Source organism: Taeniopygia guttata, chromosome 3 (genome assembly GCF_048771995.1).
Source record: "Taeniopygia guttata chromosome 3, bTaeGut7.mat, whole genome shotgun sequence".
In the NCBI taxonomy this organism is placed as follows: Eukaryota; Metazoa; Chordata; class Aves; order Passeriformes; family Estrildidae; genus Taeniopygia; species Taeniopygia guttata.
In genome coordinates this window covers 64,607,073-64,621,406 of record NC_133027.1, presented here as the reverse complement: position 1 = coordinate 64,621,406, position 14,334 = coordinate 64,607,073, and the positions used below count along the sequence as shown (strand labels likewise).

The window sequence follows — 14,334 nt, the reverse complement described above, 5'->3', positions numbered from 1 at the left end:
TGTTTACTTCTTTTCCTCAGGCATGTAAGTAGTCTTTCAGCAGCTTGAAGCCTAGTTAGCTTGCTTTGTGTAAATTCTCTTGCTCTCATAAAAATGCAGCCTCTTTCTGCTTCTGGTAGAGCTTTGCTGCAAAGCTAGATACTCAGATGCTGGCAAATGTCTTGGATAATCTAATACAAGATACTGTCAGAACAGATGGACTACTGCAGCCAACCAAGAGAGGGATTTGCATATTCCGTATACAGTTATTAAGAACTGTACAGTAAGAAAAATAATCATCCTTTCCAGGTATATTTTTTTCTATGGAATCAGTGCACCCCTTTGGTTAAGACAGAGAAAAACATCAAAGTAGACATTACAAATGTTTCTGGAACCCTGACATCACCGATTTTAACTGTTGGTCGATTAAAAATATCTGGTAACAAAAATCTGCATGCCAAGACATGTAAATAACCAAAGAGATGGCGTATTTTTCTTCTTCTGCCACTGTGAAACACACACACGCACACAAACACACATGCAGACAAGACAAAAGGATTGTGCTGGTGGAGAATGAAGCTGTCAGCACTACAGCAAGTATCTGATACTGTCATCCACTGACTTGTAGCTGAGAGCATTTGTATGTGGTATGTCTGTACTGTATTCATAGAGGAAGCTAAATGCACCCCCTTTCACAAGTAGTATAATGCAGATGGGTGTTTTATGTCTGTTCAAAATGTTACTGCTAGAGAAGGTAAATGGCAAAGTGAACCAATGCTGGACTTGCTAACCTCACCTTCTCCTTCCAAAACAAGGAAAGTTAGATTCATTTATTGGGACCAACTGTTCATGGTAAATGTACAGTGATGTCTGAAAAAGAAAATTAATGGCACTGAATATAAAGGCCACTGAATAAAGGAGGCCACTGATGGCTATACCAAAATGCCTGGTGTAGCAGTTCCTGCCCCTTCTCTTGGCACAGACCCCAAAAGAGCCTGAGCACTGCTGGCTGCCCCAGCCAGAGCAGAACACTAACAAGAGGGCAGCATAACAACCAGCTGCAGGATGCTGCTGAGAACAGTGCTTACCCTGGGTTTGTCACCAGAATAGATGTCATTTATGGTCCAGCCTAATAAGCTCTGGGAAACTGCATAAATTGACAAAACAGCAGCAAATGTTCACAGCCTCAATACTGCAGGGAAGCCTATCAGGGCAAGTCTTTGCACTGGTGTGGGGCCTCTTCTAGTTAAAACGATTCAGAGCCCAAATAAACACAGGATTAAAGAGGGCAAGGCAGCCCAGCTTCAGACAGATAAACTACAGGGCTACATCCTTCAATCCTTCTATGGGATATGGTCAGGGAAGGAATTTTGCATTGTTGTTACTATTACAGGAACACAACTTCGAGGTTTTAAGAAAATTTTTTTTAGAAATGCAGAGTTTATTTCTTTTTCTTTTTTAGAATTCTGAAACTCTATCAGCAAAGCTGTGAGGATTTACTCTTTTTATAGTTCTGTTTTCTGAAAAGGGACAACAGAAATCTGCAGGGAAAATGGTTCAAAAAACCAACCAGAGGAACATTTAAGACTCAGGTATACTGGTAAAATGCTGAGGTGTTTATGATTTTGGTGAAATTCAGAGGATGGTTGCGAGGAGTATTTTACTTGCCATTTACAAATGCACTGTAAAACACTCATTCACCTCTAGAGTAATACTGGAAATTAAGGATTTTCAAATCCCCTTAAAATCTTTGTTGGTACTGCAGCTAGAAGCTAATCCCATTCTAAGGGACAGCTCAAACCTTTGACTAAATACACTGATAATGCTAGATTTGTCAGAAAACACCTACTTAAATAAATAGCAGTCAGAAGATAGAAGATATCTGGAACACCAAAATCCTTGAACAGAATCAGATCTTTTAAAGAATACCATCCATATGTCCATATGTCCATCTAGTTGCAGGGAAAACGTGTGAGCAGACTGCAGCAAAAAATGCTGCAGAACCAGACATGAGGTTACAGATGCTGAACATTATGAAGTCAGAAATAGCTGTAAACTGGGTGCATGATAAATGTGGCTGAAAGTAGCAATTGTCCTGTCTGCCTTTTGCATTATCCTGTGTCCAGCAGCACTGCAGTCAGTGCTATGTCCGCCACAGGAGACCTGTATCTATGCTCTTTTTCTTCTTCATTACCCTACTATGCTGTAAATTTCTCTTATGGCAAATGCTCTTCACTAATGTGCATGTTCAGTGCAGGTTCCAGCAGCTAGTAAAGTACACCCACTCTGTGGACTCTAGTAGTCACTGGTGTTGCTCATTAGAGAAGACAGGGATTAAGAATGACAAATTTGGCAAAACTGATGGGGAAGAAAGTGTGTCTGTATATAATCCCTGGGGCCTAGCTACTAGCAGCCCTGCTGTGACTCCAGCTGATCTGGTGGCACCAGCAGCTCGTTGCAGAGAATCACATGAAAGGTCCTCTGCATTGAAATGAGCATGGAAAACTGAGGGTTTGTAAAGATAAACAGTGGTGTGTTGGTGTCACAAAGCAGATGCCTGTTTCAACGAGAACAAAGAAGTAGTCTCTCTTACCTTCTGACTAACCCTTTCTAATGTAAGCACTTGTCTCTTATGCCACAGGCACATTCCTAAGGTGTGTTCCTCTGCCTCCTCATGCCCCACCTAGCAATTCTCCTGCAAACCTGGTAAACTGGCTAAGTCACTGTGCAGGCACCACAGTTTAGTGTTACAAAAAAACCCCCAGAGATTCTTATTCTGTTTTACCCCAGCAACTACAAACTGAGTGATTTTAACAGCTACTCAACAAGGAACAGACAACTACACTGGGCTAATGGCAATTTTAAGGAATTTTCACTCTGCTCTATGAAGCATCTGTAATCTCTCAGAGGGGAAGAAAAATCTTGCAGGGAATCTTGTGAAACTTTTCAGTACTGCCAGCTAAAAAAAATCCCGAATACTTGCACATATCACTGCCACTCTGAAAGGCAGAATTCTGATGTAAATATCAGGAATTCATGTTTTCTTGATTCTGTTCATTTCTCTAACCTATCAGCCTCTAATGAAGTTTATATTCTTGGCATCTGTGTTTTTCATCCTCCCAGTATCATTAAGCAGATGATACCTGCTTTATAACACCTGATCTATAGATGCATAGTGCTGGAAATGTACAATTGTGAAAAGGTAGAAACCCAGTGTTAGTCAAAAGGCACAGTAACTTTAAAACAGAGATACTCTCTACAAAGACTGCTAAAGTTCCAAACAGAAGCAGGTGCAGAATTACTTGGCTGGAACAGCTGGGTATTTGTGGTATTTCTGTAGGACCAATGGGTATCGGAGACTTTTCTTACCCATGGGACCTGTAAGAATGATTGCTAGCCCTGGAGGGAACTAACTGGAAGAGTATCAATTAAGAGGCGTTTTTAATAAACAGCTGAGTTTCCAAAGATTACAAGGACTCATTTGCCCCCATGTTGCTGAGATGGAATTTCTTCCTCTCAGGCATGTCAACAGAGGGCTTCAACAGTCCCAAATGATACCTGAGACATCAATTGGTACCACCAGGGGTCTGAGCTGTACAGCAAGAAAGCAAATGAAGGACTGACAGTTGAGGAGTCAGTTGTTTCCATACCCATGACTGACATGAGATCCTACAGTGACCTACTGAAAAAGTGAGATAGGAAAATAAGCTGAAAAAACAGTATGAGGTCATTCTGACCCTTTGAACCTTTAGGTCAAGAAGAGAAAAAGAAAGTACATGGGGCAAGAAAATCACAGAACCAAAAAGACTCTGAATTGCATCTGTAAGATGTAAAAAAAGGATTGGAAACATGGAAACATGGAAAAAAAGGATTTAAATAATCTAAAGGAAGCATAACATTAGAAGACATTTTTGGAAACCAAGAAGACAGAAACTTTCTGTTTGGATTAAAAATAAACATCAAAATGCCTGTCAGAAGGAGGAATCAAAAGGTGGAAAAGTTGAAGATGTTTTCCTCTCCCCTGTTTTGGTGGGGTATGTCTATTAGGAACTGTGGTGGAACTGATACTCAGGTCTGAGACCCACTCCTCCTGCAACACAGGGAGAGAGTCTGGGACATCAGAAGCTGCCCACTGGTGTCTGGGATTGCATTAGTGCAGAGCTCTGGAGAAACACTCACAACCAGGTAGCTTAGAACTTCCACAAAAAGAAAGTTAGTCTGAGCCAGACCCTAGAGCACTGACACAAAGAAGGGACCATGGAAAGGTGGAAAGCATTTTACTGCCTTTACTTCATCTGGAGAGTTGGAATGCGTGAAGGGAGCTGATGATAACCAAGAGCCAAGAAATGTGCAAGGCCAGTGACAGGTTCTTTCAGAGAGGTGCTGATCTCTACCTAACTTCTGTTTGGGAATCATCTTCTTGTCTGGGGGGGGAATACAGCTTTGCATATAAGGTACCATCTGAAGAAGACATCCAGAGACAATGGATAATGGCAACAGAGCAGAGAAACCAAGAGCACTTGAAGTAAAACATCTCAAAGTTTCTTGCTCTTTCTGCCATTTTGATCCAACACTGACTCCCATTAAATATGTATGTAATATTTATGTTCTGTAAGACAAGGAAGGTAATTCAGAAGTATGCAGAACTAATTCTTTTTCGTTGCTGTCTTCAGCAGAGAGAAAAATGCTTTGCCTTCTCCTGTTACTTTGGTTACTTTACTCTCCTAAAGAGTACTGAGAGGGTGCTGTAGTTAAAAAACAACTTCAAAAAGTAATTGCCATCTCTAAACTGGTAGACACTTCACATTCCTACTGTGTCTCAGAATCCCATTTATCACATTTATACAATGTTGCATTTATTTACACAGAATTTTTTATGCAGAATTTTCCAGTCTACACAGAGAGACTGGTTCATGGCTGGAAGACACCTGTGAAAACATAACAGCATTTCAATGCTAAAAAGCAGGAATGTTTAAAGATACTTTGAGCACTTGGGTGAAGTTAATGTTTCCTTTCAGTATGTCTGGCTAAGTTCTATGAGGGCACCACATCTGGTGAGCTCAGACCAGCAGCCAGTGCAGGCTTTCTCTTCTGCTTGGTCTCTTCTGTTCCAAAAGACCCAAAGCAGCCAAGGGAGAACCCCAGCAGCTTGGCCTCACAAAAGTTCTTCTAGGCTCTCTCACAAGAAATGAAAATAGTCCAAACCTGGTTGAAGCTTTGAGGTTCTCTCAAGTTTCTGCTTCCTTCTGAAGGATAAACAATAGGTTACAAGAATCTGCTGTATATGTTGGTTATTTAGCCTGCACACAGCAACTCTAGTGTACCAAGGGATTTTAATCTTTGTGCAAATATTATAACCATTTGCAGCAATGCTTTAGAGGAGAAACAAAGAGATTTATTCAGCTGAAACCACAGGGAGAATGTCAATAGGCATAATGAAATTGCTTGATTTGGAGTTTAGTCCGGATACTTGTTCTGATCAAATGAACTATGGAATGTTTTAAAACAACTCGTTGTTTGTTTTGGGACAGCGTAAGAGAAATAGGGAATGGACTGCTACAGAAATATTTGGGGAGTGACAGGGGAGAAAAGACAGAAAATACACTGAACAGGGACTGGGGAGACTTGCAGTTATTCCCAGCCTTGCCAGCAGCTTGGTGGCTGACTGGCTAAGTCACTTTACTGCAATATGTCTGGTTTTCCCAGGTATAAGATCCTATCACTGTTTTCTAGTGCACCTTCTGTCTTGTGATGGAAACCAATACACTAAGAGGATGGATATTGCCGTCACAGAGCTCTCCTGGCATACAGTTTGTTCCCTGGAAGAGATAGAACCACCATGGAAGCAACATGGAGCTCCTCAGACAACTTATGCCTAAAGCAGATGGCTGAAGCCCTATGTGCCTGCAGGCTGGGGGCCAGGGAACCATCCAGAGAGAGTTACTACAGTGGGATACTGGCAGTCCACAATTTAAAATAGAAGCCAAGGAAAACCCTCAAGCAGTGCAACATGAAATGTACTCAGCACAGACATGAAAGATGAAAATCAAGGTAAAAACTTGTCACCCTTAGTGATCAGATTGGTGAAAGTCATAAACTTCTTTTAATGTATTAATTGAAGAATTCTTTTTAGGATAGATGTCAACTGCATTCTCAGTTTACTCCACCAAATGCAACTACAGTTGATGTTTTCAAGCATGAAACATCTTTTAGAAATGGTCACAAATGTAACCTTTACATTTTGTAAATGCTTTCTTGAGGCAGAGGATTCCAGTGACAGAGCACTGTTTCATTACAGATGCTGAAGGAGCACAGTTCCACTCACAAACTTCTCTGTATGTAATTGTCTGTTTCTTGGCTTTCTCTGTGCCTGAACTTCTAGCTCATTTCAAACCCATCCAGACAAGCTACAGATTTTTGCTTCTGTTTCTGAAAAATCCAGAAAAATAACCAAGAACTGAAAACATAATTAAAAATAAATAAATAAATAGATCCAACATGCAAGGTAGTAAAACTTATTGAAGTCATCATCAATATATGAGATGATTTCACATGTAAAGCACCAAAATTAAGTTCTGCCAGACTATTTTAAAACATATTCTTTCTCTATGGAGGAAAAAAAAAAGGAGGGGGGGAATACTTTTATCTGTGAAGTTATAATATGGGAAAAACTGGTGGTTTTTTTTTTAATAAACTAAAATAACACAATTTAAATCACAAAATTCTGCAAAGAGTGTCTAAAAGATCTCACAAAATTCAGATTGCTTCATCAGCTTTGAATTCACATCTATTACCAAGTGGGAAGGAGACAGGCCACATTTATACTACCTCAGGCAGTTCTCCTTCTTAATAAACCAAACTTACCTGGGTTTATTAGCTATTCCATATATTCTAAAGGAAAGGGAACTTTCCTTCAGAATATATGGAATAGCTAATAAACCCAGGTAAGTTACTGCCAATCAAGTAACACTGATACTTAAGGGGTTGCCAAAACTGAACTGGAAAACAGGCTTTTCACTCTTGATGTAATCCTTGGCAGATTCAGGAAGTTATCCATGAATTGATTTACTCCCCTAAGTAATTACTCACAAGCCAATATATCTGCCCACTTCAGTTTTGCTTTGGTGAACATCCTGGAAGAGATGAACAAATCTGAAGGAAAGCATTGAAGTCCAGACACCTTACACCCCTGCAGATTTTCATTGTACCAGTACACCATTTTCCAAACACCCTCTTCCCTTTAACAGATGGAAGTCAACAGATTAAAGGTCCCAGCTTCCCAATGCAAGAGGTGGCAAGGAGGCACACACATATTTGGAACTGAAATAGGCTATCAGACTGTATTTGGTTTCATGAGCACTGGTGATGTTATTAGTCAAGTAATGATAAGCAGTGACAATGAACAGTGGATGGAATACAGTTCTGATGAGCCATACCTAGCTCCTTTTGTATGTTGTCAGGGATTCCTGTAATAGTCTTTCTCCTTTTGACTTTCTTCGGCCGTCTTACCACCGTGTCTGTGTAAATTAGAGACCGCCGAATGCTGGCTTGGCGGTCGAAATTCTCCCCTAATACATGGTAGAACAAGCAAAGCAACATTACTTCCAAGCACACTGACATCATGCACTTTCTTCCACTAGTTTTGTTGTAGAAATGGAAAAAATTAATAAATGGTGTTAGCTTGGTCCTACAATGAAGGTTTACACTGAAGGAAGATACAGCATACTGTCACAGTAAGGCTTTAGACACAAATATCCATTACACAGTACTACATATTTTAAAAGGAATTTTGACTTCCTGAGGCCAATTCATATTTGGTGAGAGCAGCTCTAATTTCACAAGCAAAGAGAATCCTTGCTTTTTCTGTGGTTTTGTTAATTTATTTTTAAGTAATGAGCTGCAGAAAAAGCAAATCTGCTCATGAAAATGAAGGATCACAGTGGCTTATGCAGGAACAGACATTGCTCTTGGCAACAGCTATTACAATGCCTTTGCACAGCTCCATCATTAATTCGCATGAGGCCCTTTTTTTCATTCCAAGTTCCTCTGAACCTGTCAAGTGTACTGCATTTCTGGTGTTGATCTTTTAACGCGAATACAAATAAGAACTACGGAGCACACAGAGATCAAACTGATCTCGTGGACTCATACATATTTCAGAGTGAAAGCTGCTTAAAATTGAAACTCTGCAGATGATTATAAAAATATACAATGCCAGGAGCTAAAAAAAACGTGTAAGTGCATTTTGCCAGACAAAGCCTTATGATGACCATGTGCTGTATCATAATGGGACCCAGAAGCACCACTATCATAAAGCAGCTTTTCTTTAGGAATTCACTTTTGTTTAGAGGTTTATAATCTGGCCATTTCAATAGCAGTAAGATAAAGACTGCACTATAGATCATGAGCTAATTCTCTGCCACTTTTAAACTTTAACAGCTATCCCCTGTAGCTCACATGTAAGGTCCCTTTTTAAGAGTTTAAGCATTTTAAAGCACTGCTCAATGTCTTTTAGATCATCCATTTAGAACTTAAAGACAGGGAAATACTGAAATGCATTGTACATGTTTTTTTCCATTCTACACTTCTTTGAAAATTGATGACCAAATTATTTACCTCTAAAAAGTGATTAATGCATGGCAACTAATACATCATAAAAATTACCCCTGTCTGACTGCACATCAGTACGATGTGTGTTGTGCGAGTAGCACAGAAAACCTCATTACCTCCATAACAGTTGAAGATGGAGTCATATATTGAAGTATAGCATGTGGATTTGTGAAAATGCAAGGAAAAAAATGTAGCATTTTCATTTACCATGTTGTAAGTATAAAGACTCTGACTCTGTTTGACCGGAGCCTTGACTACAGGCTGCACTTTTGCTGACTGGCAGTTACAAAATGTCAGTTTCATCCAGCTTTTGGATTGACTGAAGTCAGATTAAGGGAGGAAGGCAAGCCCATGGGAACTACAAAATTGAGAGCTATGGATCCCACTGGCTTAGTGGTAGCCCTGAAATATCCTGTTTCGGGCAGCACCACTATGAGGATGTTACAACTCATATGGGGCAAAAGTCAGGACATCAGGTTATTCTGTCCTGCAGGATGATAAAAAATAATTCTAAACACATTATACAAATCAAACGGATTCGAAGGATAAAGTTTTGCACCTCTGAACATATCTCTATCCACTCAAAGGCCAACAATCGTGCCCAAGATGGTGAGTTGCAAGAAAACTGTAACGTAGCTTTGAATAAAGCCCTGGGATAAAATATAAGTGTTAAGCACAGGGTGCAAACAAGGAAAGAGTCTTTTACACGAAGCCTCAGACAGCACGAACAGGATGGTCATGGGAAAATGTTACTGTATCAAATGATCCACAGTAATTTGTTCCAAATGAGCTATCTAAAAGCTAACTCAACCAATCCATCTTTAATGGCTTTTGATACACGAAGGCCACTATGTAAATCTGTAGAATTTCAAAATAGCAACTTCAATGAAATCCAACAAGCAAAATCAGAATGTCTCAGTCTTTTTTTTCTTCCTTCACTGTCATCTTTTTCAGTTTAGAAAATATCAATGGTAAGTATATTTTACAGATTTAAGAATACTTTTCTCTTTCTCTTATAGGTTTGTAATAAATCATCTAGGTATTCCTTATATACTTTATTAAGTTGTCCCTCATGCAGTATACTCAGTTTCCCTGGATTCACAGAAAATATTTAAGTATGCACTTAAATCTCAATGAAGTCAGTCAAGCCGGACTCAAGCAAATACTTAAATATTTTGCAGGATCCAGCCTGGCACTGATCACCTCCACCATTACCAGACTCCTCCATCTGTAAAGAAAGTTAGTTCAGGAAAGCCCATGAACAGACACCATTATATATATATATATATATATATACATATATATATATATATATATATATACATATATACCTTTTAACCCACAGGATATGTAAATGCAAAGACTGGCCACCACTGAAAAATACAGTCTATCCCCTTCCAGAATAAACCTCCACCCAAGCTGGAGAGACCAAAACTGCTTCCAAATCTGGATGTCAAGTCAGCAGCTTGTAAGCCTAATGCAATGCCCCTGCACCTTCAGGCTATCCAACAGATTTTTATGACTACTGTATTAGTTGCAATCTGTTCACCAAAGAGCCCTGAAAGCTGAACTCATGGAGCATTTATTGCACAGACACGTGAAAGGTCTTTGTAGCAGAATCACCACTAATGCACTGCTGAAAATGTTATCAATTGCCAGCAGCCTCTTCAGAGGTTAACCTTCTATTTCATGCCAGGAGTAATAAAATGGAAGTTTTTTGACCTCTCTTCTGTGAGAGTAAGGAAAAGAGAGTGTGAAGGGAAAAGCCAAATCAAAACAAAAATCCTCAATGGTTTGTTCCATGTTATGTTGAACAAATGGCACTGGATTTCCTGTCAGGTCTTTTCCTGCCTCGTGCAGTAACATAAGGAACTTCACAAAATAAAATTACTCTGTATGTGGGAGAGCAGAGGAGGGGAGCAGATTGTGACTTTTTAAAAGGAACAAGGACAGCAGCTTTTTCTGTATGTTGTGTGGGGCTCACATGCCTGCTTTGTTTCACAGTGGCAGTATGATTATTTCAAGGGAAGGGGAATGGTGGATCCAGGAGACCAGATCACATGGTGCAAGAGCAGTCTTCCTTTAATGCCCTGCCTTTCTACTGCTTCCAATTTCCATGTTTAGAAGGGAATAAGTGCTCAATCATACACTCCAGAAAAGTGAGATGTAATATGCATGTGCACCATTTCAATCGCAAAAGTTGAGAACTGCTGAGTTTTCTGAGTCCTGGCTAATCAATCCAGGGGACACAAATTTTGCTACACGGATCAAATTATGCAGGTTGAAGTCACAAGTATAATTTATCCAAACAAGGTAATGTTCCACATGATACTGAATTAATTCTATGAGTTATTTGATCCCTTTATCTCATTTTTCTTTTCATGTGTTTACTTCTCCCATATCCTTTGCAGTATGCAGGTCATTAAATCAAACAACTGTTTCTCTAAGTATACCCTGTTCCTGCAATCACAGTATCTAAAGCTACTAAAGCTTATTGATTATGTCAGCTTATCCGCTGTTCCCATAACTTGGCCTTCTGCATCTATATCCTAAATTCCCTAGATAATACCATCTGGCCTAGTAACATTTCAGCATTGCATGCGTTTTCCTTTTATTAGTTTTCCAGAGGTGGAGTATTCACGATTTCATGTTGTCTTCATCTGTTTAATTCAAATACTTTCTGCTATTGAAGGAATAATTTCTTGTTGATTTCTCAGAGCATGCTCATGTTAGAGCTGTCCTGTTCCTATACTACTAGAATATTTAAATACTATTAAATAATACTAGTTAAAATACTAGTTTATTAAAACTACAGGTGAAAAAAGCACTGGTAGTCATGAAGGGAAAGAGAATCTAATTTACTTTCAAAACAAAACCAAACATTGCAAATGATTGATTGTCAGAGTAAGCATGGAGTCAGAGCACACCATATGGCATTTGAAATAAATTGGATATTGAATATCATCCTGGCTTTGGCAGGCAAGCAGTCAGTTATTTGAATTAACTAATAAGATACAAGCTTGATATTGTGCATAAAAAATAGGTTATTAAACTAAAGTGATAATGCCATCTTTGACAGAAATTCTATTTTACCCACAACGAAGTATCTATTCTGCATTAGGCTTTAATGTAATTTAACTCCTCAGAGTGAGAGTTCTGCAGCTGTAAAATCAAAGAGCATTTTCAAAATGAAGAGTTAATACACAGTTCATAACTAGAAGATGTGGACTATGATTATGTAAGTGGAATGTCTTACCTTGAGTATTATTCAAAGGTGTAGCCTCATTAACTTTTGCTTTTCTAACCCTACTTTCCTTGACACCTGAAACTTTTGTTGCTGATAAAAATGAGACCCTAGAGCTTCTTTTCTTGATTTTTGTAACATTTAGTCTTTTGAACACAGAAGTTCCTGACAACCTTCCTTAAATAAAATTCCTAGAAGAAAATCTTTAAATAACATCAACATTGGATAAAACATAATTTTGAATTACATGTCCTCAGTGCAGTCTTCAGCAAAACACTGCTACTTATCAGCTCTCTTTTTGTACTTTGTCAATATTTAATGTTGTTTCAAACCCACATATTTTAACTATCTCCATTAATGACAGTTTTATGGGATTTTGATATTTTCTAATTAAGTTCAGGTTTAGATTATTAAATGCAAAATGGTTTTCATAGAAAGGTGTAGTAAGTAATTTAAAATTCATGCATTGAATATATGAGTGTCCAAAGATTAGCCAACTGTATGGATCCCCTTTCATCTCTGCCCTCTCTCATCAGTGTAATGCAATTAGTGAAATTAAAAGCCTACCAGTCACATTAATAGGAACCACATCTGTTTGGACGGCTTGTGCTTGTTGTCGCATTTTCTCTTCTGGTGTTGGCAGCGGGAGAGACTTAGTCCAGTTGGTTTGGGTGTTGATATCTGATAATTCATTTGTAGCTGGACTTTTAGGCCTTTTGATGGTAATAAGTTTTTCTTCTTCAGGGGGAGAGACAGGACACTACAAACAGAAATACATACAACACTGTGAGTTTACTACTAAGAAAATAGGACTATGGTATTACTAAGGTGCTGCTGCTGTAGTCAGCACTGATTGCTTGTGGAGCAAAACATGTCTTCACAAATATACCACTTTGACCTACATAAAGAGCAGTTTTAAAATACACCAAAAAATGCACAATAAAACATCTAGTTTGTATTTTTTCAAGACATTTGATTAGTCTAAGGAACATAGGCCAACAAAGGAGAAAGGAATGCTGTTGCACATAGCAAAGCACAGTAACTACACCTTACACACTGACACTGCAGCGATTAACGTCTCTCTCCCTGCACCAATGTTTGCCTTCCCTTCTCTTCCCTTCTGCTCTCATCTCCCCATGCCCTATTATAAGATGAGATTTGAGCACTGCTTTGTTCCAGCTGCACTAGGTTGTACAAATGCCTAAGGTTTCAGCAAGAACCCTGTTATAAAAAGACAGATTTTAGTAGAGCTCAGTAAAAGAACCAATCAGCACAGCCCACAGAATCATCAGCCATGGATCAGTGAGGAAAGCAAGTAAGTTTGCTTTGGACTTGGAGAAACCCAAGCCACAGTTCAAGGGGGTTACTCATTTTTCAGGGGCAAATCACTTAATATTATTCATAGCCACAGAGCGGTAATTTTAAAAGTCAGTTCTTCTGAAAGTGGCACTTGGAGGCACACTCAATTCCATGAAGTGTTTTATTTAAGAAAAAACAAAACAAAACAAAACAAAAACCCAACCAATAAAACAAACATCTTCCTGCACAAGAAAAAGAGGCTTCCGCAGCTTGTGCAAATCCCTCCACCAAACTTATAAGCAAAAAAAAACCATTTCCTTTCAGGGAGTAAGTCTGTTTTCATTACAAAGTTTTTGCTTGCATGCCAGTAATGGCAGAGAAAGACATAGAGAAGCTTTTTACTGACAGGACAGTACTTGTCCATCACTGGGGCTTCTAGCAGGTGGTGACAAACCCAAGTGAACCTGAGAGAAGCAGCAAGGCACTCCAGGGAATCCCAAGAACAGGAAAAGAAGGAAGACCTGGAGGGAAACCAACCAGTCTCCTTCTACCCCCAGACAAAACAAAAAAGAGAACATGGAAGAGGAGTTGCATCCCATTTGCAGCACTAGCAGAGATTTCTCTGCAACCTCCCAACTCCTCTGCTTCAGAGCAGTTTGCTTTGGGACGTTCCTCCCTACCACCAGACCAGAATTACCCCCCTCTTTTCTTTATTACTCTCTCCCTTTCGAATATGAAACACTACTCAGAACAGGGTTGTCAGTAGTGGGCCACTGCCTCTTCCCTCCTCGTTGCTGCACAGGCATGGAAGGAAACATCACAGCTATTTATAACAGATGGATTTTTTATTATTGTGGGTGTTCAGTCCAAGTGATCTGTTTTCTCTTGAAGATGAGTGCTATAAAAAAGACATGCCTAAACACTATACTGCAACCACTGTTAATCATTTCTGATTTTAATTTCTTCCTGTTACTATGAGGAGTTCCCACTGTTTATAAATAAATAACCATTTGTTTATTCTGTTATAGTTTGACTCTATATTCTTTAGGACAGAGTCCAACACTTTATTAAATAAAAAATAAAAATAAAAATAAAAGCAACTTCCAGGCAAAAAGCAAAATAACAGTAAAACCTATTCAAGCAACACTGAAAACACACTTCAGTCAAAGAAACTATTACTAATATTATTCTGTGGTTTAGAA

At 39.0% G+C, this 14,334-nt stretch overlaps 1 protein-coding gene across 13 annotated transcripts in view; it reads right to left on the bottom strand.

The window, feature by feature from the left end:
- NHSL1 (NHS like 1) overlaps positions 1 to 14,334 on the bottom strand; it is a 180,660-nt gene that overhangs the window by 16,680 nt on the left and 149,646 nt on the right. For 10 of the 13 annotated variants that reach the window (XM_072927012.1, XM_030268127.4, XM_030268126.4 and 7 more), the window contains 2 exons: positions 12,401 to 12,593; positions 7,416 to 7,547 (listed from right to left, as the gene is read on the bottom strand). In XM_072927012.1, coding sequence (XP_072783113.1) covers positions 7,416 to 7,547; positions 12,401 to 12,593 — 325 coding nt within the window. The remainder of the gene's footprint in view (positions 1 to 7,415; positions 7,548 to 12,400; positions 12,594 to 14,334) is intronic. The other 3 variants (XM_030268120.4, XM_030268121.4, XM_030268124.4) reach the window with 1 other exon arrangement.